The sequence below is a fragment of the Panthera leo genome, chromosome C2 (assembly GCF_018350215.1).
Source record: "Panthera leo isolate Ple1 chromosome C2, P.leo_Ple1_pat1.1, whole genome shotgun sequence".
Classification (NCBI taxonomy): domain Eukaryota; kingdom Metazoa; phylum Chordata; class Mammalia; order Carnivora; family Felidae; genus Panthera; species Panthera leo.
Genome location: NC_056687.1, coordinates 48,884,974 through 48,912,953, shown reverse-complemented (window position 1 = coordinate 48,912,953; position 27,980 = coordinate 48,884,974). Strand labels below are relative to the sequence as shown.

Sequence of the window (27,980 nt, the reverse complement as noted above, 5' to 3'; positions counted from 1 at the left end):
TTGAACCAGCCCTGCACCCCAGGTAAAAATCCCACTTGGTCGTGGTGAATAATCCTTTTAATGTAATTGATGGATCTGGTTGGCTAGTATCTTCTTGAGGATTTTTGCACACATGTTCATCAGGGAAATTGGTGTGTAGTTCTTCTTTTTAGTGGGGTCTTTGTCAGGTTTTGGAATCAAGGTTATATTGACTTCATAGAATGAGTTTGGAAGTTTTCCTTCCATTTCTATTTTTTGGAACAGCTTCAAGAGAATAGGTGCTAACTCTTTAAAAATTTTTAAGTGTGTATTCTTAGAGAGAGAGAGCACGAGCAGGGAGGGGGCAGAGAGAGAGAGGGAGACACAGAATCCAGTGCAGGCTCCAGGCCCTGAGCTGTCAGCACAGAGCCCAATGTGGGGATTGAACCCACGAACCACGAGATCATGACCTGAGCTGAAGTCAGATGCTTAACTGACTGAGCTACCCAGGCGCCCCAGTGTTAACTTTTCTTTAAATGTTTGGTAGCACATTTTCCAGGAGAACCTGGAAAGCTATCTGGCCCGAGACTCTTGTGTTTTGGGAGATTTTTGATTACTAATTCAATTTCTTGACTGGTTATGGATATGTTCAAATTTTCTATTTCTTGTTTCAGTTTTGGTAGTTTATGTGTTTCTAGGAATTTGTCCATTCTTCCAGTTTACCCAATTTATTGGCATATAATTGTTTATAATATTCTCTTATTATTGTTTATACTTCTGCTGTGTTGGTTGTGATCTCTCCTCTTTGATTCTTGATTTTGTTTATTTGGGTGCTTTCTTTTTTCTTTTTGATCAAACTGGCTAGGGGTTTAACAATTTTGTTAATTCTTTCAAAGACCCAGGTCCTGGTTTCATTGATCTGTTCTGTTCTTTTGATTTCAATAGCATTGATTTCTGGTCTAATCTTCATTATTCACTGTCTTCTGCTGGTTTGGGTTTTATTTGCTGTTCTTTTTTCCATCTCTTTAAGCTGTAAGGTTAGGTTGTGTATCTGAGACCTTTCCTCCTCCTTTAGGAAGGCTTGGATTGCTATATACTTACTTCATATGACTGCCTTTGCTGCGTGCCAGAGGTTTTGGGCTTTGGTGTTATCATTTTCATTGGCTTCCATGTACTTTTTAATCTTCTTGGTTAGCCCATTCATTCTTTAGTAAGATATTGTTTAGTCTTCAAGTATTTGTTGTCTTTCCAAATTTTTTCTTGTGGTTGATTTTGAGTTACATAGCGTTGTGGTTTGAAAATATACAAGGTATGATCTCGATCTTTTTGTATTTGCTGAGAGCTGATTTGTGTCCCAGGATGTGATCTATTCCATGTGCACTCGAGAAGAATGTGCATTCTGCTGCTTTAGTATGAAATGTTCTGAATATGTTTGTTAAGTCCACCCATCTAGTGTGTCAATTAAAGCCATTGCTTCCTTGTTGATTTTCTTTTTAGATGATCTGTCCATTGTTGTAAGTGGGGTGTTGAAGTCCCCTACTATTATGTATTATTATCAATGAGTTTCTTTATGTTTGTGATTAGTAGATTTATATATTTGGGTGTTTTCACATTGGGGGCATAAATGTGTACAATTGTTAGGTCTTCTTGGTGGATAGACCCCTAAATTATGATATGAAGCCCTTCTTCATCTCTTGTTACAGTCTTAATTTTAAAATCTAGATTGTCTGATATAAGTATGCTTACTCTGGCTTTCTTTTAGCAACCATTAGTGTGATAGATGGTTCCCTATCCTCTTACTTTCAATTTGAAGATGTCTTTGGGTCTAAAATGGGTCTCCTGTAAACAGCATATCAATGGATCTTGTTTTTGTATCCATTCTGTTACCCTGTGTCTTTTGATTGGATCGTTTAGTCCATTGACATTTAGAGTGAGTATTGCAAGATACAAATTTATTGCCATTGTGTTGCCTGTAGAGTTGGAGTTCTGGTGGTGTTCTCTGGTCCTTTCAAGTCTTTTTTGCTTTTGAACTTTTTTGTTTTGTTTCATCTCTTCTCCCCTCAGAGAATCCTCCTTAAAATTTCTCACAGGGCTGGTTTAGTGTTCACAAACTCTTTTAGTTTTTGTCTGGGAAACTTTTTATCTCTCTTTCTATTTTGAATGACATCCTTGCTTGATAAAGAATTCTTGGTTGCATATTTTTTCAATTCAGTACATTGAATTTATCCTGCTACTCTTTTCTGGCCTGCCAAGTTTCTGTGGATAGGTCTGCTGCAAACCTGATCTGTTTTCCCTTGTAGGTTCAGGACATTTTTTCCCTTGCTGCTTTCATGATTCTTTCCTTGCCTGAGTATTTTGTGAATTTGACTATGGTATGCCTTGTTGATGGTCGGTTTTTGTTGAATCTAATGGGAGTTCTCTGTGCATCCTGGATTTTGATGTCTGTGTCTTTCCCCAGGTTAGGAAAGTTTTCTGCTATGATTTGGTCACATAAACCTTCTACTCCCTTCTCTCTCTCTTCATCTTCTGGGACCCCTATGATTCTGATGTTATTTCTTTTTAATGAGTCACTGAGTTCTCTAGTTCATATATTGTGTTCTTTTGCCTTAGGCTCTTTTTTTTTTTTTTTTTTTTTTTTTTCTGCTTCATTCTCCTTAAGTTTGTCCTCTGTATTGCTGTTAGCTGCTCTGCTTCATCCATCCTTGCTGCCATGGCATCCGTTCGAGATTGCCACTCAGTTATAGCATTTTTAATTTCATCCTGACTAGATTTTACTTCTTTTATCTCCACAGAAGGGATTCTAATCTGTTTTCAACCCCAGCTAGTATTCCTCTTGTCATGATTCTAAAAATCTGGTTCAGACATCTTGCTTGTATGTGTGTTAAGTCCCTGGCTGTTACTTCTTTCTGTTCTTTCTTTTGGGGTGAATTCCTTCATTTTGTCATTTTGGAGGGAGAAAAAAAATTAATCAAGTAAAAAAATTAAAAAACTGAAAAGAACACAAAAATACCAAATAATGGATGCTAGATCCTAGATGTGTTTTGTTCTGGTTGTTGAAAGAAGCTTGATGTAATAGAGAAAAAAGGAAAGAAAAGAAAAGGAAAAAAAAGGAAAAAAGTAAATGTTTGTAAATTTAAAAGTATGAATACAATAATATAGAATAAAATGAAATTACAAGAATAAAATAGAATAAAAAATTTACAAAATTAAAAAGTAGTGTAGAAAAAATAAAAGAAAAATCTTTTTTATAAAAACAGAAAATAAAAATAAATGTTTTTCTCTTTCTGTATTAAAGAATACAAAAAGAAAAAAAAATGAATAGATGAGCCAGTGAACAAAATGAAATATGATTGAAATTACATCGAAGTTTCCCCTGGGTGTCAAACTATGAAGCACTTTATAGTCTGTAAAGTAAACAGGTGGAGAGACTTGTGGTATTTCTGCAAAGCATGGTTGGCACAGTTGGACAGGCTTTGTTCTCACTAGGTGGTGCTGCTTTGCTTACTGGGGTGGATCATTGTGGCACGTGTATGTGGGTATGTGCATGCAGGAGAGGTGAAAATAGCGTCACCCAGCTACCCAGTCTCTAACCCCAGAACTCTGTGCTCTCACCTACAGGCAGTCAAGCACCCTCCTTTGTCTCCAGTTTCTGACCACTCCCCACTTCTACCTGTCCACGTCCAAGCTGTCTGTCTGCCAGGCGTTACCTCCCTTCCGAGTTTTATCTCAGGTGGGGCTGTATTTCTAATCCCCTCACCTCTGAGAGCCCTGTGGCTTTGACCTGCTCAGACTCTCTGGAGGAGAGTCTCAGCGAGCAATGGTTGGGTGCTGGCTTGCCTCCAGGAACTTCCCTCAACCGCACTGCTGTAGATGCCCAGAGACTGTGGCCAGGTGCTAGCCTACACCTGAAAAAGTTGATGCAATCATGTAGCAGCAGTGTTTCAGGGATTATGGTAATCACAACACACATCTGATGCCAGGCTTCACCATCCCTTTATGTCCTTGTTCCAACACCAGCAAACGTGACTGTTCTCTGTGGTCCTCTGGGTACTTTGCCTGTGGGGAGGCCGCACAGCCTCTACCAAATTTCCTCTCAGCTAGAGAACTACCTCTCTCCTTGTGCCTGAGGACCCCTTGGACTTCACTCTCTGCTCCTGGGTATTCACCCTTCCCACCATAGCTCCACCACGTATCGAGCTGTGGAGTTTTTAGAATTTATGCTCCCCTGTGTATAGAGTCTTGATGGTATTTAAACCCTGTTCTTTTTCCTTTCTCCCTTTCATGTTAAGTCCCTTATGGATGTTTCCACTCTTTCTCTCCAGCTTCTTTTGGGGGGAGTGCTTTTCCTGTACTTTTCCCCCTGTGTCGCTTCTCACTCCACAAGCAAAAATAGCTCCCTGTCCTCCACGCCTTCTCTCTCCCCCACTTCCCCTCTCTGTGTTGCATACTTGCTGAATTCTGTGGTTCAAGTTATGCAAAGTGTTTTGTTAATCCTTGGATCAATTTTTTAGGTGTGCACGATGCTTTGGTGTTGATCTAGCTGCATTTCAGGGACAAGAGAAATAAAAACATTCCATGCTGCTTCTCCATCTTGACCCCTCCCCACTTAGCTTTTATTTCACTTTTTGTTACATCTATATTCTACCAACACTTTCTGTCTTTGCATAATGATATGTAAAAGAATGAATGAAAGTAGAAGGAACTAAGAGTTTCCCTGTCATTCCTTTTCCTGCTATGTCATCGTTTTCAGCACAAGTGGTTGACTAACACAGGGAAGTAACACAAGTAAGAAAGGATATAGTAGGGCACCTTAGTCATTTCTGTTTCTTAGGATACCATTCTTTTTTTTACTTTCTCTCTTGGAACCATTTACTGGTTTGAATGAAAAAAATGTGGCCTCTCAGGACTTTCAGTGCCTTTGCCTGCCTTTTTCTCACTTTGAATTTCATCGAACTTCCATACATAGTGAATTCACCAAAATTTTCTCCTCATGGACATCTCAAATATTATATGTGAATGGAGCAGTCAAGAATGTTTGACCATGCATATGATGAATATTTTCTCTGCTCTTGTGCATGCTTCATTGTTTCATGAATTTCACTTACAAAGTACAGGTTCAAAGATAAAATTTTTAAGAATTTCAGGATAGTAACAGCAGAGCATTAAAACAAGTGTGGGGTCTTGAGCCTAGGGTTCTGTATGCTGTACAGGTTGCATGTCCATGAAGCTGCTGATGGAGGCAAGTAAAATAAGATGGAAATGTTTACTTAGAGCAGCTTCAGAGGAAAAAAAAAAGATTATCATCAATAGGTGATAAAGAAACTTAAAGTATAGCTGAAATTAAGTATGTGTTATGGATTGAATTGTTGTGTCCACCCCAAAATCTATTTGTTGAAATCCTAATCCCTAATGTAATGTATTAGGAGATGGGAAGCCTTTGGGAGGTGATTTGGTCATGAGGGTGGAGCCTCTAGTAAAGTCTCTTATAAAAGAGACCCCAGAGAGCTCTTTCATCCTTTCTGCCATGTGAAAATACAGTGAGAAGATGGCCACCTGTGAAACAGGAAGCTCTTACCACAAATTGCATCTGCTGGTGTCTTGATCTTGGACTCCCCAGCCTACAGAACTGTGAGAAATACTTGTTTGTTGTTAATCCATCCGGTTTATGGTATTTTTATTAAAGTAGCCTGAGTGGACTGACAGTAAGAAAGGGGAATAGGGCAGAGGCATGCAGTGTACTGTGTTAACTATATGGATTATGGATTAAAATTATTCACTCAACTGTGGTTTACTCAAACTCCAAACACTGTAGTATATGTGTTAAGTGCCAGTTTTTTTAATTTCAAAGAATCAGTTTAAGTACCTTTCTTATTTAAAAGGTGCTTGCTAAGGCATTTGGCCAGTTGCCAGGTAACAAATTCATGTACTAGAAAGGTGGCATCTAAGGCATACTGCAGTGATGATTATTCTTTAGAGCCCTTGAACTTATTCTAACTCATGAGTTTTTCAGTCCAAATCTTAACAAAGTATACTTGTATAAATTAATAAAATTGTTAGTCATTTAATTCATTTAATTTGGCTGTGATGAGGTAAACTAATAAGGTAGACTCATTTTTTAAAGACAATAGAAATGTTTTTGCATATTGTCAATGACTTTTAATCACCTTTATCGATGTATAATTTATATAAAATAAAGTACACACATTTTATGTGTTTATTTTGATGAATTTTAACTAATTTGTATACCCATGTTACCACTACCACCACAATCTAAAAACATCCACTTCCCCAAAGACTTTTCATGTACCCTTTCCCACTTAACCCACAACCCCCTTCCTCCAATCCTAGTCACTGATCTGCTGTCACTATAGATTAGGTTTGTCTTTCTAGAGTTGGACATATATGAAAACAAAGTATGTGTATTCTTTTATGTCTGTTTTTTTTTTTTTTTCACTGAACATAATGTTTTGGAGATTGTCCCTATTACCCTCTGAGATTCTTTTGCTGGGCCTGGGAATTAAACTGGCAAGACAGAGCAACAGGGAAAAAAGCATACAAATATTATTTAATTTTTAAAAAGTGCACATGGGAGCTTTTATAGGAAAAATGGAGACCTGAAGACATGGCTAGGCCTGAAAGCCTATATATTTTTTTAACAAGGAATAATAAATTTGTGAAGTGACAAGACAAAAGAAAAGGGTTTATGTTTCCAGGCACAGTAAATTGTGGGAAAGTGACTAGAAATATATGGGGGAAACTAATGGAAGATAAGGGTTATTTTAGTAGGTTTGTTTGTACAGATCCGTTTTGGTGTCTACTCCCAGTCTGCAGTGATAAGAATGTCTTCCTGGTATAGAAAGGGCACCTTTCTCAAGGGAAATTTTATGACTTTCCTTCAGGTAGAAAGGGGGAGGTCAGAGAGTCTTTCTGGCATCTGCTCTTTCTCAGGTGGCTTCAGCTCAAAATAATATGCCAGAGTGGTGTATTTTGGGGTGACGTGTTTTGAATGGGGTGAATCCATTCAGCTATTGGTGGACATTTGGGTTGTTTCCAGTTTTTTGCTACTATGAATAAAGCTGCGGTGAATATTCATTTACAAATGCTTATGTGGACATATTTTCATTTCTTTTGGGTAATTACCTAGGAGCTAGATTGCTGAGTCATTGCAAGTGCATTTTCAGTTTTGTCAGGAACTGTCAAACTGTTTTCCACAGTGGATTATTTGTTTTTCGGGTGTGTGGTTTGGTGTATTCTTTATAGATTTTGGATACTAGCCCTTTGTCCAATATGTCATTTGCAAATATCTTTTCCCATTCCGTTGGTTGCCTTTTAGTTTTGCTGATTATTTCCTTTGTTGTGCAGAAGTTTTATTTGGATGAGGTCCCAAAAGTTAATTTGTTTCCCTTGCCTCTGGAGACATGTCTAGAAAGAAGTTGGTGCAGCTGAGGTCAAAGAGGTTTTTGCCTGCTTTCTCCTTGAGGATTTTGATGGCTTCCTGTCTTACATTTAGGTCTTTCATCCATTTTGAGTTTCTTTTTGTGTATGGTGTAAGAAAGTGGTCCAGGTTCATATGGTGTATGAAAGTGGTCTAGGTTCATCCAGCATGTTGCTGTCCTGTTTTCCCAGCACCACATGCTGAAGAGACTGTCTTTATTCCATTGACTATTCTTTCCTGCTTTGTCAAAGATTAGTTGGCCATACGTTTGTGGGTTCATTTCTGGGTTCTATTCTATTCTGTTCCATTGATCTGAGTGTCTGTTTTTATGCCAGTACTGTACTGTCTTGGTGATTATAGCTTTGTAATACATCTAGAAGTCCTGAATATAAATTTTTGGATTGTTTGTCCCAGCTCTGTGAAGAATGCTGATGTTATTTTGATAGGTATTGCATTGAATATGTAGATTGCTTTGGGTAGTGTTAACATTTTAACAGTATTTGTTCTTCCTATCCAGGAGCATGGAATATTTTTCCATTTTTTTGTGTCTTCTTCAATTTCTTTATAAGTTTTCTATAGTTTTCAGTGTATAGATTTTTCACCTCTTTGGTTAGATTTATTCTTAGGTATCTTATGTTTTTTGGTGCAATTGTAAATGGGATTATTTCCTTGATTTCTCTTTCTGTTGCTTCATTTTTGGTGTATCCATCTCTCTCCCTTTTAAAGACAGAGACCTTTTTTTCTTTTTTAATACCAGAAAGACAAGATAAATAATACGCAGGATCTTTTCATCTGTATGTTAGCCATTCATATGTATTTTTCTTACGAAGAATGGAAATATTTTGTCTAGCGACAAAACTGTTTTCCTCTACCCTCCTTGGTTCTCTGACTGAGGTCTTGCATATTAGACTGACAAAATACAGATTTGTTAGAGAAAAAGACACAGCTTACTAACACATCTAATGTGCATATATGAGGGAGAAATTCTATGATGTGTACCCCAAAGGGGTAGCTACAACTTGGGCTTGTGCAGTGTCTAACAAAGATTAAATAAATTTTTTAGAGAAGGCTTGAGAGTCCCAAGGATGGCAAACTGTGGGAAAGTAAATATATGGAGAAATCTAATGAAAATAAGGTGTAGGCTTGTTATATAGATTCAATTTCTGAGCTCATAAGAATTTCTAGCAATGAACAGTCTAAGCCTGCATTTAGACAAGTGGTAGGCAGACAGAGGTTTCTCGGTTGTCTTTAGTTCAAAACAATCCTTGCCCCACAGTGACATATTTTAGGGTGACATATTCTGATTTCCTACACCTATTATTTTTGAAGGACAAGAAATGCTCTCAATTATGAAAAAAAATTAAAACGCTGCTTTTATTCTGGTTAGTTGGAAGAACCAGAAAACAGGACTCCCAAGTTTTTTTTTAATGTTTATTAATGTTTGAGACAGAGAGAGAGAGTGAACGGGGGAGGGGCAGAGAGAGAGGATGACAGAAGATCCAAAGCGAACTCTGCACTGACAGTGGTGAGCCCAATGTGGGGCTCAAAAACTGTGAGATCTTGACCTGAGCTGAAGTTGCATGCTCAACTGACTGAGTCACCCAGGTACTCCAGGACTCCCAAGTTTTGAGCAATGGTTATTTTTTCTGATTTCTCAATTTATTTAGCCAAGTTATATAGTTAACTTATATTTATGTATTCATTGCATAAACTGCTTTTGTTGAAAATTATAACTAAATTTGAACTTTTTTAGAAAACCTAATATATGTGTTTTGTTCATAGGCAAAAAAAAAATTGATTTTTTTTCCTGCTGTGGTTATGAGTTTTCCTACAATTAGAGATTTTTAAATGTATAATAAAATAGTACACTAGAAGAGATATAGTTTTTTATTTCTAGGAGTGGTATTTTTTAGACTTGAGACAAAGATCAGTGATGATTTCCCTTGTAAATGAAATTATATTTGATCCTTGAACAACTTGGGGTTTAGTGGTGTCAACCCTCGGCTCAGCTGAAAATCTGCAGTTAACTTTCTTTTTTTTTTAATATATATGTTTTAATGTTTATTTGTTTTTGAGAGATGGAATGCGAGCAGGGGAGGGACATAGAGAGAGGGAGACACAGAATCTGAAGCAGGCTGCAGGCTCTGAGCCATCAGCACAGAGCCCGACGCGGTGCTTGAACTCATGAACCTTGAGATCATGACCTGAGCCGAAGTCAGATGCTCAACCGACTGAGCCACCCAGGCGCCCCGTAAACATTTTTCACTTTAATATTATGGGGAAAAAAGATTGCTGACTTGTGCTTTAGCATGTGACTAGTCAGCCAAATTACAGTAAAGCCAAATATATAAATGTGAAAATTTTCCCAAAGAATCCAAATTGTCTTTTTCAGTTAGAGTCACATTTTTAGAACAATCAGTAAAATCGGCAATGGTTTGCTATTTTCCAACACAAATTTTTAATTGGTCTGGGTGAACAGAAAAATGGCTTTTTCCAGCATTGGATATTTTCATATTTAAAATTATTACAATTACCATTAGGATAATAATTTTTCAAATAATTTATCAAATTACTAATTTTCAGTATTTTTCCTATTACACCAAAAGTATACCTTATATATCCTTAAGATTTTGTAAGTATTTTTATTTTATTATTTGGAATTTTAGACTGTACATTTGTAAAATCTTTTACATGAAATAGTCTAATTTCCTAAATGTAAAAAACATATATTTACGAGTCAACTGGTAGCTTTTGGCTAGGTAAACCTGAATTATTTACTATTCTTTTTTATTTTTATTTTTTTTTAGAGAGAGGGTACAAGTGAGCAAAGGGCAGAGAGAGGGAGAATCCCAGCAGGGTCACACACACACACACACACACACACACACACACACACAGAGAGAGAGAGAGAGAGAGAGAGAGAGAGAGAGAGAGGGAGAGAGGGAGAGAGAGGCAGAGAGAGAGTCACCAAAAGCGGGGCTTGTGTTTTATTTTTTTATTTTTTATTTTTTTTTTTACCCGAAGTGGGGCCTGTGCTCACCCTAAGCAGGACTCCACCTGACCCGAAGCAGGCCTCGTGCTCACCCAAAGTGAGGATCCAGCTCACCGGAAGAGGGGCTTGAGCTCATCCAAAGTGGGGCTGGAGCTCACCCTGTGCAGCACTCGAACTCATCAACCATGAGATCATGACCTGAGCCGAAGTCAGATGCTTAACCATCTGAGCCACCCAGGCTCTGTTGACCATTCTTTAAAAAAATTAATTAGTTGACCTTTCTTTTCATATGAATAGTACTTGCTTTGTATAGAAAACAGAAATAAAGACAAGTGGAAAAAAGAAAACACAGAGGTAGTAAACCACCCTTAAAATTTAAAGTAGAAGATTTTGAGAGACTAATAAGTAACATTTCATTAAGTGGATTTATCCTGGCTTACTTAACTATTCTGTAGTTTCTGGGTAGAAACAGGTTACTTTTAGTTTGCTGCTTTTATAAATGATACCATCATGAATATCTTTGTGCATAAAACTTCTCCCTGTATTTCATACATTTCTTGGTTTAGGATTCCAAACATGGGATTATTTTGTCAAGAGCATAACGAACATTCATATATATATATTCTTCTTCTAGATTCACCAGTTGTTATGCCTTCTTTCAGTCTCTGTATACGTGTATGTGTGTATCAGATATACACATGTAGATAGGAATATAATACACATTTTTCCCAGAATCATTTGAAAGTAAATTGCAAACATCATGGAGTTTCACCTCTAAATACTTCAACCTGCATTTTCGAAGAACAAGGGAGATTCTTTTATCCCATGCTGTAATACTTTATGAAGAAAATTAACAGTAGTCTCATTTTATCAACGGATATGAAGTCTAGAATCAATCAGAATTCCTAAATGTCTCCAAAATGTTTTTTATTTTATTACTTTTTACAATTTAGTGGAGCACCTGGGTGACTCAGTTGGTTAAATGTCGGACTTTGGCTCAGGTCCTGAACTCAGGGTTCGTGAGTTTGAGCCCTGTGTTGGGCTGTGTGCTAATAGCTTGAAGCCTGGAGCCTGCTTAGGATTCTGTGTCTCCCTCTCTCTCTGTCCCTCCCTCACTCGCACTCTGTCTCTCTCTCTCTTGAAAATAAATAAACATTAAAAAAATTTTAAATTTAGGATCAAATTGAAGTTTATGCATCATGTATTTTGGTTATTAAGTCTCAGTAGGCTCTTAATCTTACGATACCCCTGTCTGTGCCTTTTATTAAAAATCACGTCATTACTTTTTTGAAGAGTTTAGGCCAGTTGTCTTGTATAATGTCATGTGTTCTAGATTTTTATGATTTGTCTCGGTTTGTCCTCATGGATTAGGTTCACATTACATTTTTGGCAAGAATACTTAATAGCTGTTGTCATTTGCTTACTGCATCATATCAGAGGATACATAGTGTCTGCTTGTCCCTGTGTTGGTGGTTCTACATCTGATCATTTGGTTAAGATTGCTCTATTATGAAGGTGCCTTTCTCTTCTATAGTTAATAATTGCCTGTGAACTTAATTATCTTGTTTGCATTGGGCTGACACTAAGGCTGAGCATTGCTGGGAAAAAAAGTCACAAAACAGTGTCTATTTGTGGCATTATAAATTCATGACTATTAATCTCACTGGATTTCTGTACTGCAAGATAATCCTACTGTGTTTCTCTAGTCAGCTTGTGTTCCCCCTCTCCACAATGATGATTTGAGATCTTTCTCTTCTCAAGCCTTTGTTCCTTTATCTTTTGTATCATTTTGAAAAGGTGATCTTGATTTCTTCTACTTCCCGGAAGAAGGAAAGGGGTGCCTCTTCTTGCATCATAAACTAGCACAATGGAGCAGTTAAGAGTGCTGGCAGTAGAGTTGAGAGTGAATGGTTTTGGATCCCACTTTCACTACTCACTCATTTAAGTTTGGGTTTAAATCATTCTGTCTTGGTCTTAATTACAGAAGAATTACCATTGTACCTCATAGAGTAGTTTGTGAGGTTTAAATAAGGTAAATCATTGTAAAATCATTAGCATAGTGCCTGGTATATAGTGCATGTGCAATAGATATTAGCTCTTATTATACCATTTCTTAAAAAAATTTACTGTGTGAATTATACTGTCTTCTGTATCTTCTACCTCTCCTATTCTGTTGACCTCTTCCTTAGGCACTTAAACTTAACACAGATTTTCCATTTACTCATCCCATTGTATTCTGGTTTCTGCTCCCACCATTCCACTAAACTGCCCCTGATAAAGTCACCGTTCCATCTCTAAATTCATTTTTATTACCCTTACCCTTAGTGCTTCCATTTCATTCTTCATAAGAGATCAATAGTGCAGCTGTGAGCTCATCATTCTCTTGTAAAAACTAGTGGGTTTCAATTGTTTTTGATATAAAATCTCAAATCATTAATATAGTTCATTGGTCCTGCCTAACTACCCATACTGATCTTGTACACATGTCCTCTTCAGGGTAGGCACTTGAGCCCGCTACGTCCTTTGATTTTCTTCAACAAGCTTTACTCACACCAGAGCATTTGCATTTTGTCCCCACTTTTGGACCACTCTTTATTTTCCACCTGTTTCTTTGGATAGTGTCTGGTTTCAGCTCAAAAGTCATATTCTCAGTAAAACCTTCCCTGATCTAGTTCAGAAGAAGTGCATCATCTGTACTTTAACTTCATATCACTTATTACAATTATAATTAAATAATGAATTGGGTAATTCTCTGGAATGTGAAGACAGGCAGGCACTATAACCATCATGTTCATCGATGTATCTCCAGATTCTGCTAGTACAGTTGTTTTGCTAGGAGGTATTTGATAAGTACTTGTTGAATGAAGAATGAATTACTATTTAGTCATAGAAATGTACTTATCTCTGTATTATTTATTTGAAGTTTCTGTGTATTTTATGGAGGTTCCCCTGAAGACTTGTACCACCTTTTTCCAGATGGTCTGAAAGTATAGCCTTAAGTGGCTGCTGCATACAAGTGATATCTTTGAAATTGATTTTATCTTAATTTCTTAAAAACATGTTTATTTTTGAGAGAGAGAGTGTGAGTGGGGGAGGGGCAGAGAGAGAGGGGGACAGAAGCTCTGAAGCAGGCTCTGGGCTGACAGCAGTGAGCCAGATATGGGGCTCGAACTCATGAACTGTTAAGATCATGACCTGAGCTGAAGTTGGACACTTAACTGACTGAGCCACCCAGGTGCCCCTCTTTAATTTTTTTAATTTAATGTATTTTTAATTTTAGTTTTTTATATGTTTATTTTTGAGAGAGGGGAGAGAGAGTGCATGTGTGTGGGAGAGGCAGAGAGAGAGAGAGAGAGAAGGGGGGGGGGGGACAGAGGATCTGAAGTGGGCTCTATGCTGACAGCAGAGAGCCTAGTATGGGCTTGAACTCATTAACTGTGAGATCATGACCTGAGCTGAAGTTGGCCCCTTAACCGACTGAGCCACCCAGGTGCCCCTTTAATTTTTTTTAAAGTAAGTTCTGGCTCAGTGTGGGGCTTAAACTTAAGACCCCCCCCCCCCCCCCAAATCAGGATTCGCATGCTTTACCAACTAAGCAGCCAGGCACCCAAGATCAGTTTTATCTTTAAAATATTTGAACACCTTGCTTTGTGTTTCCTAATATTCTTTTTTAAAAAATATTTTAAGTAATCTCTATACCCAATGTGGGGCTCAAACTCATAACCACTCGATCAAGAGTTGCATGTTCCACCTACTGAGCCAGCCAGATGCCCCTGTTTCTTAAGTCTTAGACTTATTTATTTATTTAAAAGTTTATAAATTTATTTTGAGAGAAAGAGAGCACATGCATGCACGTGCAAGCTGGGAGTGCAGAGGGAGAGAGCGAATCCCAAGTAGGCTCTGCACTGTCAGTGTGGAGCAGGACGTAGGGCTTAGACTCACAAACTGTGAGATAATGACCTGAGGCTAAATTGAGTTGAATGCTTATCAACTGAGCTACCCAGGCACCATCTTAACTTTTGTTAAACAATTCCTTGGGGTGCCTGGGTGGCTCAGTCAGTTAGGCTTCGGACTTCGGCTCAGGTCATGAGCTCACATTTGTGGATTTAAACCCCCCTGTCAGGCTCTGTGCTGACAGCTCAGAGCCTGGAGCTTGCTTCGGATTCTGTGTCTCTCTCTCTTTCTTTCCCCTTCCCCGCTTGTGCTCTGTCTCTCTCTCTCTCTCTCTCTCTCTCTCTCTCCCCCTCTGTCTCTCAAAAATAAAATAAGCATTAAAAAAAAATCCCTAAAACTAGTTACAGGACAGCTTTATAAATAAAATAGAACAGACACTCTTCTGATCACACATTTCCAATTCTTTAAGACATTTCTCATTTGATATTGTCTCAAGTCCACTTGGTAGCCTATCCAGACTACTGGAAGAACTATTCTCTGGTTCCAGAACTGAACATAGCTCTTCAAGTATTACCAGCAAAAGATTTATTGAATGAGTAACAACCAAAATGTAATGAGACAAAAAGCTGGGGCTGCTTGCATTTATTAGTTTTACTTATTAAAAGGGTATAGGTACAGTAAAAATAAATGTTTTAAATTGACCTATTTATAGAAACGAGGTAAAATTAAGTCTATATCTTAAGACTATGAAGACTTAAGACTACGTAGCTTTAGTAAGGCTGTAGATGATATACGTTTCACCTGTAGTTTTAATAATGCTTTCCAAATTAACAAATGCTAAAACAAAATACATTTACATTGCAGAAAGTGGTTGCCTTTGTGATGAGATATGCAGATGTGTACAATTGTTTTACTAAAAGTGTAAATAGGTGCAGATGGGTTGCCATACGTGTGTGTGGCCATAGTTATAGTATACTAGACAGAATTCTGAAGAAAATTCCAATATAAGTGAAATAGGCTTTACTTTTTAATATATATTTGAGAATGGTTAAGCAAATATTTTACTTATTTACTGCTCTAGTTAATTGCTTCAAGAACTGAAATTAAGAATTCCTGGAGGTTTTCTTTTGGTATAGTTTGTGATTAATCATGTATTATATACACTGTTTAGTACTTTATGTGTTAATTATTTATGTGTGTAACAGGCAACTCAAAGTTGTGTTGACGAATGTCCTATGGACGGATTTAGGACGAAAATTCAGAAAGATCCTACCTAGAAACGATGCTAATTTGTGTGATGCCAACAAGGTGCAATCAGACTCATTGCCTTCGACATCTGTTGACAGCCTAGAGACATGTCAAAAATTAGAACCTCTTCACCAAAGCCTTAATTTATCTAAAAGGTATGTTGTTCAGTATTGATTTTGTTCAACTTACCGCATTTGAACTAATAAAACTCCAATAATCTTAAAATTGTTAAGATTGTTGGAAATGATTTTTAAGAAAATCTGCATATACAGGTGTGCCCCACTCTAAAGCAAATCTTAAAGCTGACAGTCTCAATTTACAAAGTTAATGGTATTTTTGCATTTCATTAAGTTGACATAGAATTATTTTTAAAACCAATTATCATTATATTTAACTATAATTTGATTCCCATACACATATTTTTATAGATTCATTTATGATATAAAATGAAGATACTTATATATATATATAGGTAGGTAAGGACCTAGATTAAATAACTTACGAAAGATATGTTAAAGATGGAGAAAATAAAGGTATATATATTTATTTATTTATGCCTTGATAGAGTTGACAGAATTAATAGTTCATTTTTTATTTTCTGCATCTTTAACATACCTATTAAATAGTGTTTAATATAGTCCTTACCACTTTTGACTTTGAGTTTTCTTGTAATTTACATGCATTTTTAAATAAGTGAGGTGATATTAAAATAATACCCCTAGATTTTTTAATAGTAAATATGCAGTTTAATTTTATAAATAAGACCAGTTTTGTTTTATATTTTTTAAAGGAATTGTGTATGGAATTTGGGGCTAAATACTGGGAATTAGCTCTGGGAATTTGTTATCTGTGACATAATATTTTTAATGTGTTTCTACTTACAGTTTTAACCCTTAATGTTTTGATGGAAATACTTTGCTTTTAATTAGAAAAATTTGTCATTAGCTAGGTAGTGCTTTGGTTATATGGTCTGTAATATATAAGTGCTTTAAGCCAAGTCCAGAAAAAAACTGATAAATTTTTAAAAAATGTTTTATTTATTTTTGGGAGAGAGAGAGATAGAGATAGAGAGCGTGAGCTAGAGAGGGGCAGAGAGAGACGGAGACATAGAATCCTAAGCAGGCTCCAGGCTCTGAGCTGTCAGCACAGAGCCCAAAATGAGACTTGAACTCGTGAACCACAAGATCATGAGCTGGGCCGAAGTCGAATGCTCAACTGACCGGGCCACCTAGGCTCTCCAAAACTGATAACTTTCAGCACAATTATTTAAAAAATAAAAGTAGAACTCTATAGTATTACATGTTAATTTTAAAGGAGGATACCTCTTTTAAAAAAGGCAAAAACAAAGTTAAGTAGAAGAATTTCCTTATGTGTTCATGAAATTAAAATATAGTATGAAGTTAAAAGTCTCATTAAGATTCTAATTTGGTTTTTATAGTATGTGTCTGTGTTTTTTTCCTTTCTGTCATTACCAGCTAATGGAGACTTTTTCTCTCATCTCCAGGGGTCCTAAATTGAACTGTTCCAAAGTGAATGCATTATCTTTCTTCTCAGACTTATTCCTATTTCTGTATCCCCTCCCTGTCTGAATATATGACGACTCTTTCTTTCTCACCCTTTATATTCAGTCTTTTTTCATGTGTAGATATTTTTGCCTCCTAAATCAGTTTTGAAATGATCTCTTCTCCACTTTTATTGCCACTGCCTCAGTTCAAGCCCTGATAACTTTGTGCCTTTATTACTATTAGTATTGGGCTTCCCATGTATGGCCTTTTCTTCTTAATAATTTCCCTATATTGTTGTTGAGTTAATCGTTCTGAAAGGCAGATGTTACTTTTAGCTCTCTAGTTTAACATCTTTCTGTGGCTCCACATAACCTTCAGGATAAAGTTCAAACTCCTCACTTTAGCATACACGGTCCTTAATGGTCTCAGCTTTGTGCCTGTCTACACATTCATAACTGAGCTTTAGTCTGTAAGAAACTGGTGGTAGCTCAGTAAATGTATAGTGCTGTTGTATACCTCCGAGCTCATTCTGTTTGCTCTCTTATCTTGGAAACTGTTCTCCTTTCCCATTTACTGATATTTTTTAGTCTTTAACATTGAACTCATATGCCATCTTTTGGGGACAGCTTCCTTGATTCCACCCTCCTCATTTGCATTTAATCCCATTTTTTGCTTTGTTTAGCAGCCTGTTTATATATCATAACACTTATCACATTATATTATGAGTTTTAGTTTTTCTGCCTCCCTGACAGTAAGCTTCACAAGGGAAGCTTACAGGGACTACATTTTATTATTTTTTACTCTGATACTAATACCTAGCACATTGCTGGGTGCTTACTAAATGCTCAGTTTTTGCTGAATTCAAGGAAGGTTGCTTCTCAGCAGAGTTACATCTCCAGTCTCTTTGATTAAAATGTATTTTCATCCATTAGAACCATTTATTTGCTCTGTAATTTTGGTGACAACCAGGAAAAGGGATATTACAAGCTTCAAATAAGAATACTGGAGAACAGTTTAGGGTATCGGTTTGGACAGTGTTTTCTTTCAGAGACTTACTTGCTATCTGGAATGATCTGGAATATCTGGCTTGTTCTTTCTTCAGGCTTAGCTTAACTTTTGCTTTTTGTTTTACTTTCATTTTACTTAGCTAGGACTTTATTATTTCAGAAAGATGAAAGGGAGAAAAATTTATTTTTGGTTTTCAATTTTATCTTAAAGTGTAACTGTTGAGGGGCCCCTGGGTTGTTCAGTCAGTTGAGTGTCTGACTGTTGATTTTGGTTTAGGTCATGATCCCAGGGTCTTGGGATCGAGCCCTGTGTCAGGCTCTGAGTTGAGTGTGGAGCCTACTTAAGATTCTGTCTGTCTCCCACTGCCCTTGTCCCCACTGTACACTATTTAAAAAAAAAACAAAATACCAAAAAAGACCCAAAAAAAGATCGACTATTGAGTCAATCAAAATTACTCATTCAGTCCCCAAAATGACATTTTTTAGAAATTTTATTTGCATTTTAGATTTTTTTAAATGTTTATTTATTTTTGAGAGAGAGGGGGAGAAAGAAAGAGGGCAGGGGAGGGGGCAGAGAAAGGGAGACACAGAATCTGAGGCAGGCTCCAGGCTCTGAGTTGTCAGCACAGAGCCTGATGTGGGGCTCAAACTCATGAACCTTGAGATCATGACCTGAGCTGAAGTCGAATGCTCAACCAACTGAGCCACCCAGGTGCCCCTTATTTGTATTTTGTTGGGTTTTATATCAGGACAATTTAGAATTTTAATTTCTGAACAATATTGAGAAGAAAAACAAAACATAATCCAAATCTGTCTTCTTAAATAGTGAGGAAAAGGGTAAAGAGTTTTAGAAATATGAAACTAGCAGTATGTGGAATGCACAAATTTCTTTTAAATAAGTAAACAATATTTTAGTGTAGGTTTTTATTTCCATATATGATTCACATCTATTTTCCTGAGAGATAACTTTGAGGCATTGATAAACCTTGATCATTAGGCAGGAAAGAGCCTCATGGGACACATAACACAAAGCTTTTGAGAAGATAAACCATCTTTCTCTTCTTTACATCAGTTGGCACCAGAGATTATTAGAGAAATATGGAGACAGTGTACTACCCATATTCCATTAAGAAAAGTTAGGTCCTAGTTCTTGGAATATCCCTAATTATATTTATTCATTTGTCTCTTAAATTTACATATATTTGAAGTTTTTAAAAAATACGCAATTTAGATGTTGTGATGGTAAGACTTTTGGGACACTATAGTATTCCTGTCACCTTTCAGCCAGTGTAATTTTAGTTGAGTGATAATTTATTCATTTAAAATTAGCTTAGTAAAAGAAAGGAGCAAACTTAGAAAATCTGTGAATAACAGTTACTCAGCAATTAAAATTATTTTCACTATATAGCTTAAGAAACTGATTTAGAAAGTAAATTTTCTTAAAAGTTTATTTTGTGTGAGAGAGAGTGAGAGAGAGAGCATGAGAGTGGGTGAGGGGCAGAAAGAAAGGGAGAGAGAGAGAATCCTTTGCTGACAGCACTGAGCCCCATTCAGGGCTCGATCTCAGGGACCATGAAATCATGACCTGACCTGAACCAAGAGTCAGACGGTTAACCAACTGAGCCATGCAGGTGCCCCATAAATGGCATTTTATTTTACTTACTGTTATTGTTTACATACTAAGGAAAAATTGGATAGACGGTAAAATGACAGTTTTTTTTAGCACTTTCTTCCATATTGAGTTAGTGTGAAGGATGAAATGTATACCTTTATATATTTCTTGTGAAAATTTAGAATATTTTGAAATTGTGGCTAGCCATGGAATTTCCATGACAGTGCTAACTTATTTAATTGTGCACCAAAAGGTAGCTTAGGTATTATGAACTTAGTCACCACTACCTGGATTTGTACTCTGGAAGGCTCTTACAGAGAGCTCTTTTTCTTCAAGGTAACCAAATTGCATGAGTTGCAAATGGTTGATGAAAGATGTTTGGGCTGTGGCTATGTGTTGTGAAGAGCTGAGTGTACTAAGGGCATTGCTAAGTGTTTAGTTATGTACTTTTCTAATAAGATGTTTTCATCAGGATTACAGAGTATGATGAATTAGGACAATTAAGCACCATTTGCTCTTTTCTTTTTTAAGTTTATTTATTTTGGGGGGTGGGGGAGAACCAGCAGGGGAGGGGCACAGAGAAAGAGGGGGACAGAGGATCTGAAGTGGCCTCTGACCTGACAGCAGAGAACCCGATATGGGGCTTGAACTCACGAACCATGAGATCATGACCTGAACCGAAATTAGATGCTTAACCGACTAAGCCACCCCAGAGCCCAGGACAATTATGCATCATTTGAAAGGATACTTTATAACTTTGAGGAAGACTTCAGTAATAGGAAAGTTAAAGTGATTTTCTTCTCACTGTGTACCTACTACGTGCCAGGACTTATACCAACTGCTTTACATCTAATTTATTTCATTTAGTCTTAACAACTTTGTAAGGTAGGTTTTCTCCTAATTTTATAGATGAAAAGATCAATGCTAAGGGGAATAAATTATAGTAAATAGCTTGCCTAAATTATATTATTAGGTGCCAAAGTCAAAACCTGACCCCTATTTTTTTTCTGACTCTAGAGTCCTTGTTCTTAACCCCTGTACCAGTGCTTTTCACTCCTCTGAAATTTAATTTTTTCATAAGTAAAGTAGGAATTGGACTTTATTACTTATTATCTGTGAGATCTAAATTATTGACCTTTAAATATTCTACTTATTCTTTAATTTTTTTTCTTGTGGTATTTTGTTCACGTTTTAATAGAGTACTGTCTCACTGAAAGATCTACCACGGTAGAGATGCTGAGGGTAGTGGCTGGAACCTTCTGAGGACTTCAAGGGCTCTCTAGGGCTCTTGTGCTTTAGAGTTGCAGGTTCTACTGAAGCTTGGTATATCATCTTTTCAACCAGTTTTGGGGTCAATTTTGATATTTTTCTCTTCTAGGAAAAACTTGGCAGCTATTTGTTTAACCATTTAACTTTTTCTCTTCTAGGAAAGACTTTCAGATGTTTGTTTCAGCTATTTGTTAACATATTTGTCTAACTTAAAAGGTCTAATTTATCCTCCAGGGTTCTTTTTTCATATCTCCTTTGCTTTTTTCTTTCTTTAAATAAACCATACAAGAATAGGATGATGATCATTTATTACTCAGAAGAGAATTCTAATCTTTAAAAATTTTCCCTTTGCTTGCTGATATTTGTATTTTTTGTTGTTGTTGATTATTCTCTTCAGCACTTTGTACAAAAGTAATCTTTTATGGACTGCGTCACTCCTATTTGGAGGGACCGCTTTTTTAAGGGACTCAACATTCTAAAACATACTTAAACATAATATAGTCAGGCATTTAAACAGAGATACTACATGATAGTTGACATTTCTTTGATGTGTCTCCTTAGGTGCCACAAATTTTCTCTTTGCTTTCTCTTTGCTATACTACAGTTTTTGGATTATTTTATTATGAGCCACATTTTAGAATTCAGTAATTATAGGGGACCATAAAAATAGTATATTATCAATTCTTAAAATGATTTATCAAGTTAGTATATCAGATTCTCTCATCTCTTAAAAGTAAATAAAACTTACTTACATTAAGGTATTGATCTGGAAAATAATAGTTCTAACCTGAAATAGTTCTAGCCTCTGCTATCATTCCTATATTTTCCCTAAAATATTGAGAAACACAAGATGAGTTTTTTTTTTTTATTGAATTATAGTTGAAGTTTTTTAGTGAGTGAAGTTTTTTATTTCATAGCAATTTCTAGTGTGAGGTCAGATAAAAGAAATCTTGAGACTCCTTACTGGTCCTATATTACCTACATTCCTACTTCAGATCCAAGATATTAAGGAGGGTTCTGTCAGGCAATCAGATACACAAAGCTCACAATGACAACTAGGATCCTTGGAGATTTAAATCATATGAGAAGGTAGAAAAATATATCTGCCTTCTCCTCCTTATAATTGGTGGTTATGCTAGATAGCTAACTTCTTTCCCACTTTTTCTTTACTCAAACTCTGAGTTTAGGGGATTGTATTTACTACCTGCCTTTGCTTTTACATCATACATACTACTTTTTTTTTTAATGTTTATTTATTTTTGGGGGGGGGGGGAGAGAGAGAGAGAGAGAGAGAGAGAGAGAGACAGAGCACGAGCGGGGGAGGGGCAGAGAAAGGGAGACTCAGATTCCGAAGCAGGCTCCAGGCTCTGAGCTGTCAATAGAGAGCCTGATGTGGGGCTTGAACTCATGAACCACGAGATCATGACCTGAGCCAAAGTCAAATATATGCTCAACCGACTGAGCCACCCAGGCGCCCCTATGTCATACATACTACTTAATCATTGCAATATTTTTTTGTGGAGGTTCTGCTGGAAAATGCCTATTTTCAAGAATTTCCTGCGGTATCTATAGAAAAGCTCAGTTATCTGGATCCTCTGGCAACTTAGTATTAAGGATACCTGTAGTGGAATGAAATAAAAAAACCAAAAGATAATAGGCCCAGGTTCTTCTACTAGGAAGAGTTATACCTTCAGCCATTTAATTTTTCTGAGATTTGAATTCTTCATATTTAAAATAAAGGTAAGACTAAATTATTTTAAAGTTTTCAAGATCTGAAATTCCATGCTGTCTAGAACATAGTGAAAAGAACATAATGCCTCTGTGTAGTGAAAATGAGTACCTCTAGGTACTACAACAAATATAACAAAGTACAGGGAAGCTCACATGTTTCACTTAAATAGAAGCACTCAGGCCCTTTCTAAGTGTTTTTTGTTGTCTCTCACAATGGGTCAATAAAGTGTTGCAGGTGACACATTGATAAAGTCAGGGGGACATCTGATGAAGAGGAGATAGAAAAACTTAAAAAATTCAGTAACAAGAACTAAAAACCAATACAGTAATTTGGTTTGGGTTGTCAGTTCAGGGCCAAATAATTGCCTAAGGGCGTCATTATAGTGTGGCAAAATATATAAGGTGTTTGTAAAACAATTGGCTAACCAAGAGAAGATTATATTATCCTCTTCCGTTTAAGGAGATAGCAGGCTTTTATGTAGTACATTTTGATGTGAACACCAATTTTAAAAAGTGTGGAGCTTTAAAAATACACTTTAATTTTCTAGACATTTGATTTGTTGGCTCCTTCCTTGGTGCTGTTATATAAAGCATATATATTATAATCACTATATGTGCTGTTTTACTTATGGAATCTATCATTACCACAGATGCAATCTGAATGATGTCTTTCCTGTTGGATATAGCATTTCTCATTTGCCAATTACAAGTATGTAATTATTTATCAAGAACCTTTTTGTTGAATGAGAAGAATAAAGATTTCTTGAATTGGTTTAAAGTACTCTGTGTTTTTAATAACTATTGGGGAAAAAGCATTTTTTGAGAAAAAGTGATTAAAGTTTTAAGCACCCCAATAGCATCCATTAGTTTAGTTAAACCCGTTACTGTGGCAGGCTAATCTGCACCAATTTATAAGACACTAGTACTTCTAAAAATAAAAAAAAGAATGTGTTCATACAGGATTTTGAGTGTTTATGGGTTGATTTCTAGAGTGGTATAGATGAAAATGTTTGAAAATTCAACTTCCTAGAATACATTTTTCACTGCAAACCTCAGTACAGTACAGTGTTTGTTATTTTGTGTGACAGGATACCCAGAGTTATATTGACGAATGTCCTGGGAACGGAGTTAGGAAGAAAATACATAAAGACCTCATCTGTAACTGAGGCCAGTTTGGGTGATACAGACAACTTGCAATCAGAGCAGCTTTCTTCATCATCTGATGGCAGCCTAGAGTCTTGTCAAAATCTAAATCCTCACAAGAGCTCCTTTTTATCTGAAAGGTATGTTTAGTGATAACTTTACTCAAAATAAATAATATATTTACTCTAATGAGCCTCTCTATTCTTCCCCCCCATAGATGCATTATTCCTAAAAGTGAGGTAGATGTGTTCTGTTGGCTAGTGTGACTTTTCTCCCCTGGTGGCTCGAGATGGCTGTTGGAACCAACAGTCTGTGGCTAATAATCAGTTTCAGAAAGTACACTGTACTTGTGTTTTGGGAAAATAGATGTAGACTTTAATGAAAATTTAGTTATCTATTTCAGTATTTCAATTTATGTGATATAATTAAGATTTGTTCCTCTGACATTTTTCTGTTCCTCTTCCTCCTCTTTCCTATTTATCCATCTGGCCATCTATTGGTCTGTTCATTCATCCATCTCTCCATCTTGACATAGTCACTGTTTTTATATCCAGATTCTAGAACTAGACCTGGCATTTAGTACTCAGTAAATATTTGCTGAATGAATTGCTGAATGTGTTCCTCAAAAAAATGGTTTGAGATTCCATTAACAAACATAGCCTGCTGAGCCAGTGAGAGAAGTGGAAATCTGAAGTTGCTTTTGTTATAACCTATAGGAGATGCTTCTGTGGGGACTGTAAATAAAATAAATTGTGGGATAAAGCTAAGGGATGTCAGTTAATAAATACTACTAAATCTCTTAACTTTCTTTTACCATGAACTTCTCTTTTTAATTTCTTGCCTTGTTGCTAGTACAATAAAGTAGTTTTGATCTCAGTGAAAAATTATTGATCCAGTCTTGTTTTTTGTTTTGTTTTGTTTTGCTTTTTTTAATTTTCCCTGAACCATCCAAAGGTAACTTCTAGTTTGTATTTCTCTTGTAAGCCTAATTACATTAAAGAGTATTTATAGCTGACTTTTTAAAGATTTTTAATAAATTTTTTACATTTCTAATGCACTTTATTTTTATAAACTCTGTTTATTTCTGATGAATTTATAAATTTTACAAATTTTTCTCCTTTTGGAGAATATTTTATGTTTCACATCAGTTCTACTTAGTGAATTATTAATGGCAATTTTAACTTTATACTTTATTTGGTCTTTTTCTGAATTTACCAGAAGAACTGAGTTTCAGTGTCATTATCCAATTAATAATGTATTTAATGTATAAATTAAGGTATAATTAGAGATGTTAGAAATGCACTTATCAGTTTATAATATAGTTATTTTGTTTCTGCCTCCTCTACTAGTCCATGAGTTCCTTAAGGAGAAGCATTATGTCTTAATTACATTTATGCCCAGTGCTTAGCTAAAATACATACTTTAATTTTGTGCACTTGGATTAATGTTCATGTCATTTAATCTTGAGCTTTGGTTTCCTGAGTTGGAAGAAGAGAAATGACCTTTGACCTTATACATCACATAGTTATTTATTATCTTTTTAATAAATATCACCTTAGAATTCTTTGTGCACATAAAACATCATGCATTTAAAAATGTTGTTTTTGATGATACTTTCTATAGAAAAAGTCACTTATTATGTACTGTCCCTGTGGAATTCAAAAGACATCAGTGCACATTCATACTGTTAAAAAAATAGCACTATTATGAGGATTCAATGGAACCATCAAATTATAATCTGTACTGTACAGGTTTTATACCAATTTGGGGCTAAGATTTAATAATAATAAGTCTCAAATTTCTAGTTGTTCCTAAAATCTATTCAGTGAGAATTCTAGCTCTCTTCAAGTCCTTTCTAAATATTTATGAAATTTCCAGGTGGTATTTGATGTGGGCTCTGAAAATTCATTTTCTTGGTGGTTATTTGCTTTGTTTGTTGCATTTAGAATAGGCATAGACTTTGGAGCCAGACATCAGTATTGCAAACATGCTGATTTACCTTGGGCAAGTTACTTTGATCTTTAAAACACAGATAGTAACACACATCTTAGAAGATTATTGTGCGGATTTAAGGAGATAACTATGTGATGTTCTTAATATAATGCTTGAAATTTAATAGGTGGTAGTCATTATTTTTGTGTCTCTCTTATTGATACTTTTATCAAAAGTACCATTAAAGGCTGGTGCTGTATGTTGATGCTACTGAAGTCTTCTATGGTGAGGATGCTAGTGTCTGATCCTGAGATCACTGTTACTCCATTACCATTACCAGTACTGCCAAGGCAATTGTCACAGCCATACTAAGTATTACCATTTGGTTTAAGGAGGAGTACTGTACTCCTTAAACCAGGCTTTAGTTCTCTTTTCCCTTAAGAGGAGTTCACTTTGAGGAGAATCCAGAGTGCCCTATGGAAATAAATTGCACATGTGGCCATACCATCACTTGAGTTAGATGTGCCCCATTAGAACTCACTGTAGCATGGACAGGATAGGCTCAAGGATGGGACTCTTGTTGTAACCAGCCTCTTTCCAGCCTGCCTATTTCAATCAAAATCAGGAAGAGGAAATATAAATTATGTAGATCTTTTTAGGAGACACATGTTCTGACATTATTGTAATTGTTATTGCAGAGAATGTGGTAAACATGTCAGCTCTTTGTTACAAAGCTAGAATGTCGAATAACAACTAAAAATTGGTGGGTGGGAGAATGGAGGCTATGACTGAAAACTGAGGAAGTTTTCTTTGAAAACCTAGCACTTATGCCCCTTATGATATTTGTGGAAAAGTGTTTTATAAAGGCTAAAAGTCTATTTATATATTTTTGAGAGAGAGAGAGAGAGAGAGAGAGAGAGGGAGGGAGGGAGGGAGGAGGGGGACAGAGAGGGAGACAGGATCCAAAGCAGGCTCTGTGCTATGGCAGAGAGCCTGATGCAGGGCTTGAACTCACAAACTGCCACATCATGACCTGAGCCTAATTTGGCTGCTTAACTGACTGAGCCACCCAGGTGCCCCAAGGCTAAGAGTCTTATTTTAGCCTTAGCCTGTCTTTAGTGTTCAGAACTGTTATTGTTGACTATAATAACAACTTAAATGGACTTATGCAGGAAAAAGAAATTGTGTTTTATGCCCAAAATGAAGGAATAGTAAAAAAACATCACGAATGAATAGGAAATTTGAATTAAAACGATCTCTTTGAAGTAGCATATTTGTTTTTTCTAGTTGGCAATTAATTATTTTAAAATACTTAATTATTAAACTTTATATTATCCCTTAAAAACTTTTAACTAAAATTTGTTAAGTATTTGTGATATTATACTGTGATAAATGAAATTCATCTCAGTCTGTTTGCTTAATTTCTTTCTCTGTGCCTCAGTTTACCTCATCTGTAAATCACAATAATACGTAGGTATGCTGGAGAATAAAGAATTAGCTTTTCTCTTTTAATTTGATAACTTGCCAATAAATATATTGAGATATATCTACTTTTACAAATATGTGTTTCCTTATGAGTGGACATTTAGGGTATTTTTCATTTTTTGTCTGTATAGCATTGGTACAGTAAGTTTGTGTATTTTTATAAATTCTTATAGTGCCATTCGTTTAACCAGAATTAAGTGTTAATCATTGAAAATTTTTTTCAGGGGCGCCTGGGTGGCTCAGTCAGTTAAGCATCCGACTTCAGCTCAGGTCACGATCTCACGGTCCGTGAGTTCCAGCCCCGCGTCGGGCTCTGTGCTGACAGCTCAGAGCCTGGAGCCTGTTTCAGATTCTGTGTCTCCCTGTCTCTCTACCCCTCCCCTGTTCATGCTCTGTCTCTCTCTGTCTCAAAGATAAATAAACGTTAAAAAGAAAATTTTTTTCAGACTCTATTGATAAAAATAAATATAACTTTACATAAAATTGTTTTCATTTCAGCCATTTTTTATTTTTAGTGAAGATGGATTTTGTATTTTTATATAAGTTTTCTCTGTAGTCTTTGTATGTATTCAGGTGTTCTGCTTCTTACTGACTTGTAAGAACTCTTATTAAAGGTATTAACTTTTTGTTACCAGTGTGTTGGAAAAAATTTTTCAAGTTTCCTGTTTGTTAATTTTACTTTGTTTATAGTATCTTCTGTAGTATAATTTTTAAAAATTTTATTTTATAAAAAATATGTTAGGGCTTGACCCCTGTGTTTTGGTTTATC

At 36.1% G+C, this 27,980-nt stretch overlaps 1 protein-coding gene across 9 annotated transcripts in view; it reads left to right on the top strand.

Annotated features, from left to right (window-relative positions):
* The window catches only part of SENP7 (SUMO specific peptidase 7), a 149,081-nt gene that overhangs the window by 56,976 nt on the left and 64,125 nt on the right, over nucleotides 1–27,980 (top strand). For 5 of the 9 annotated variants that reach the window (XM_042954733.1, XM_042954736.1, XM_042954732.1 and 2 more), the window contains 2 exons: nucleotides 15,485–15,682; nucleotides 23,740–23,934. The exons of 1 other annotated variant lie outside the window; for it this stretch is intronic. In XM_042954733.1, the coding sequence (XP_042810667.1) occupies nucleotides 15,485–15,682; nucleotides 23,740–23,934 (393 nt within the window). The remainder of the gene's footprint in view (nucleotides 1–15,484; nucleotides 15,683–23,739; nucleotides 23,935–27,980) is intronic. 3 more of the 9 variants (XM_042954737.1, XM_042954740.1, XM_042954738.1) reach the window with 2 other exon arrangements.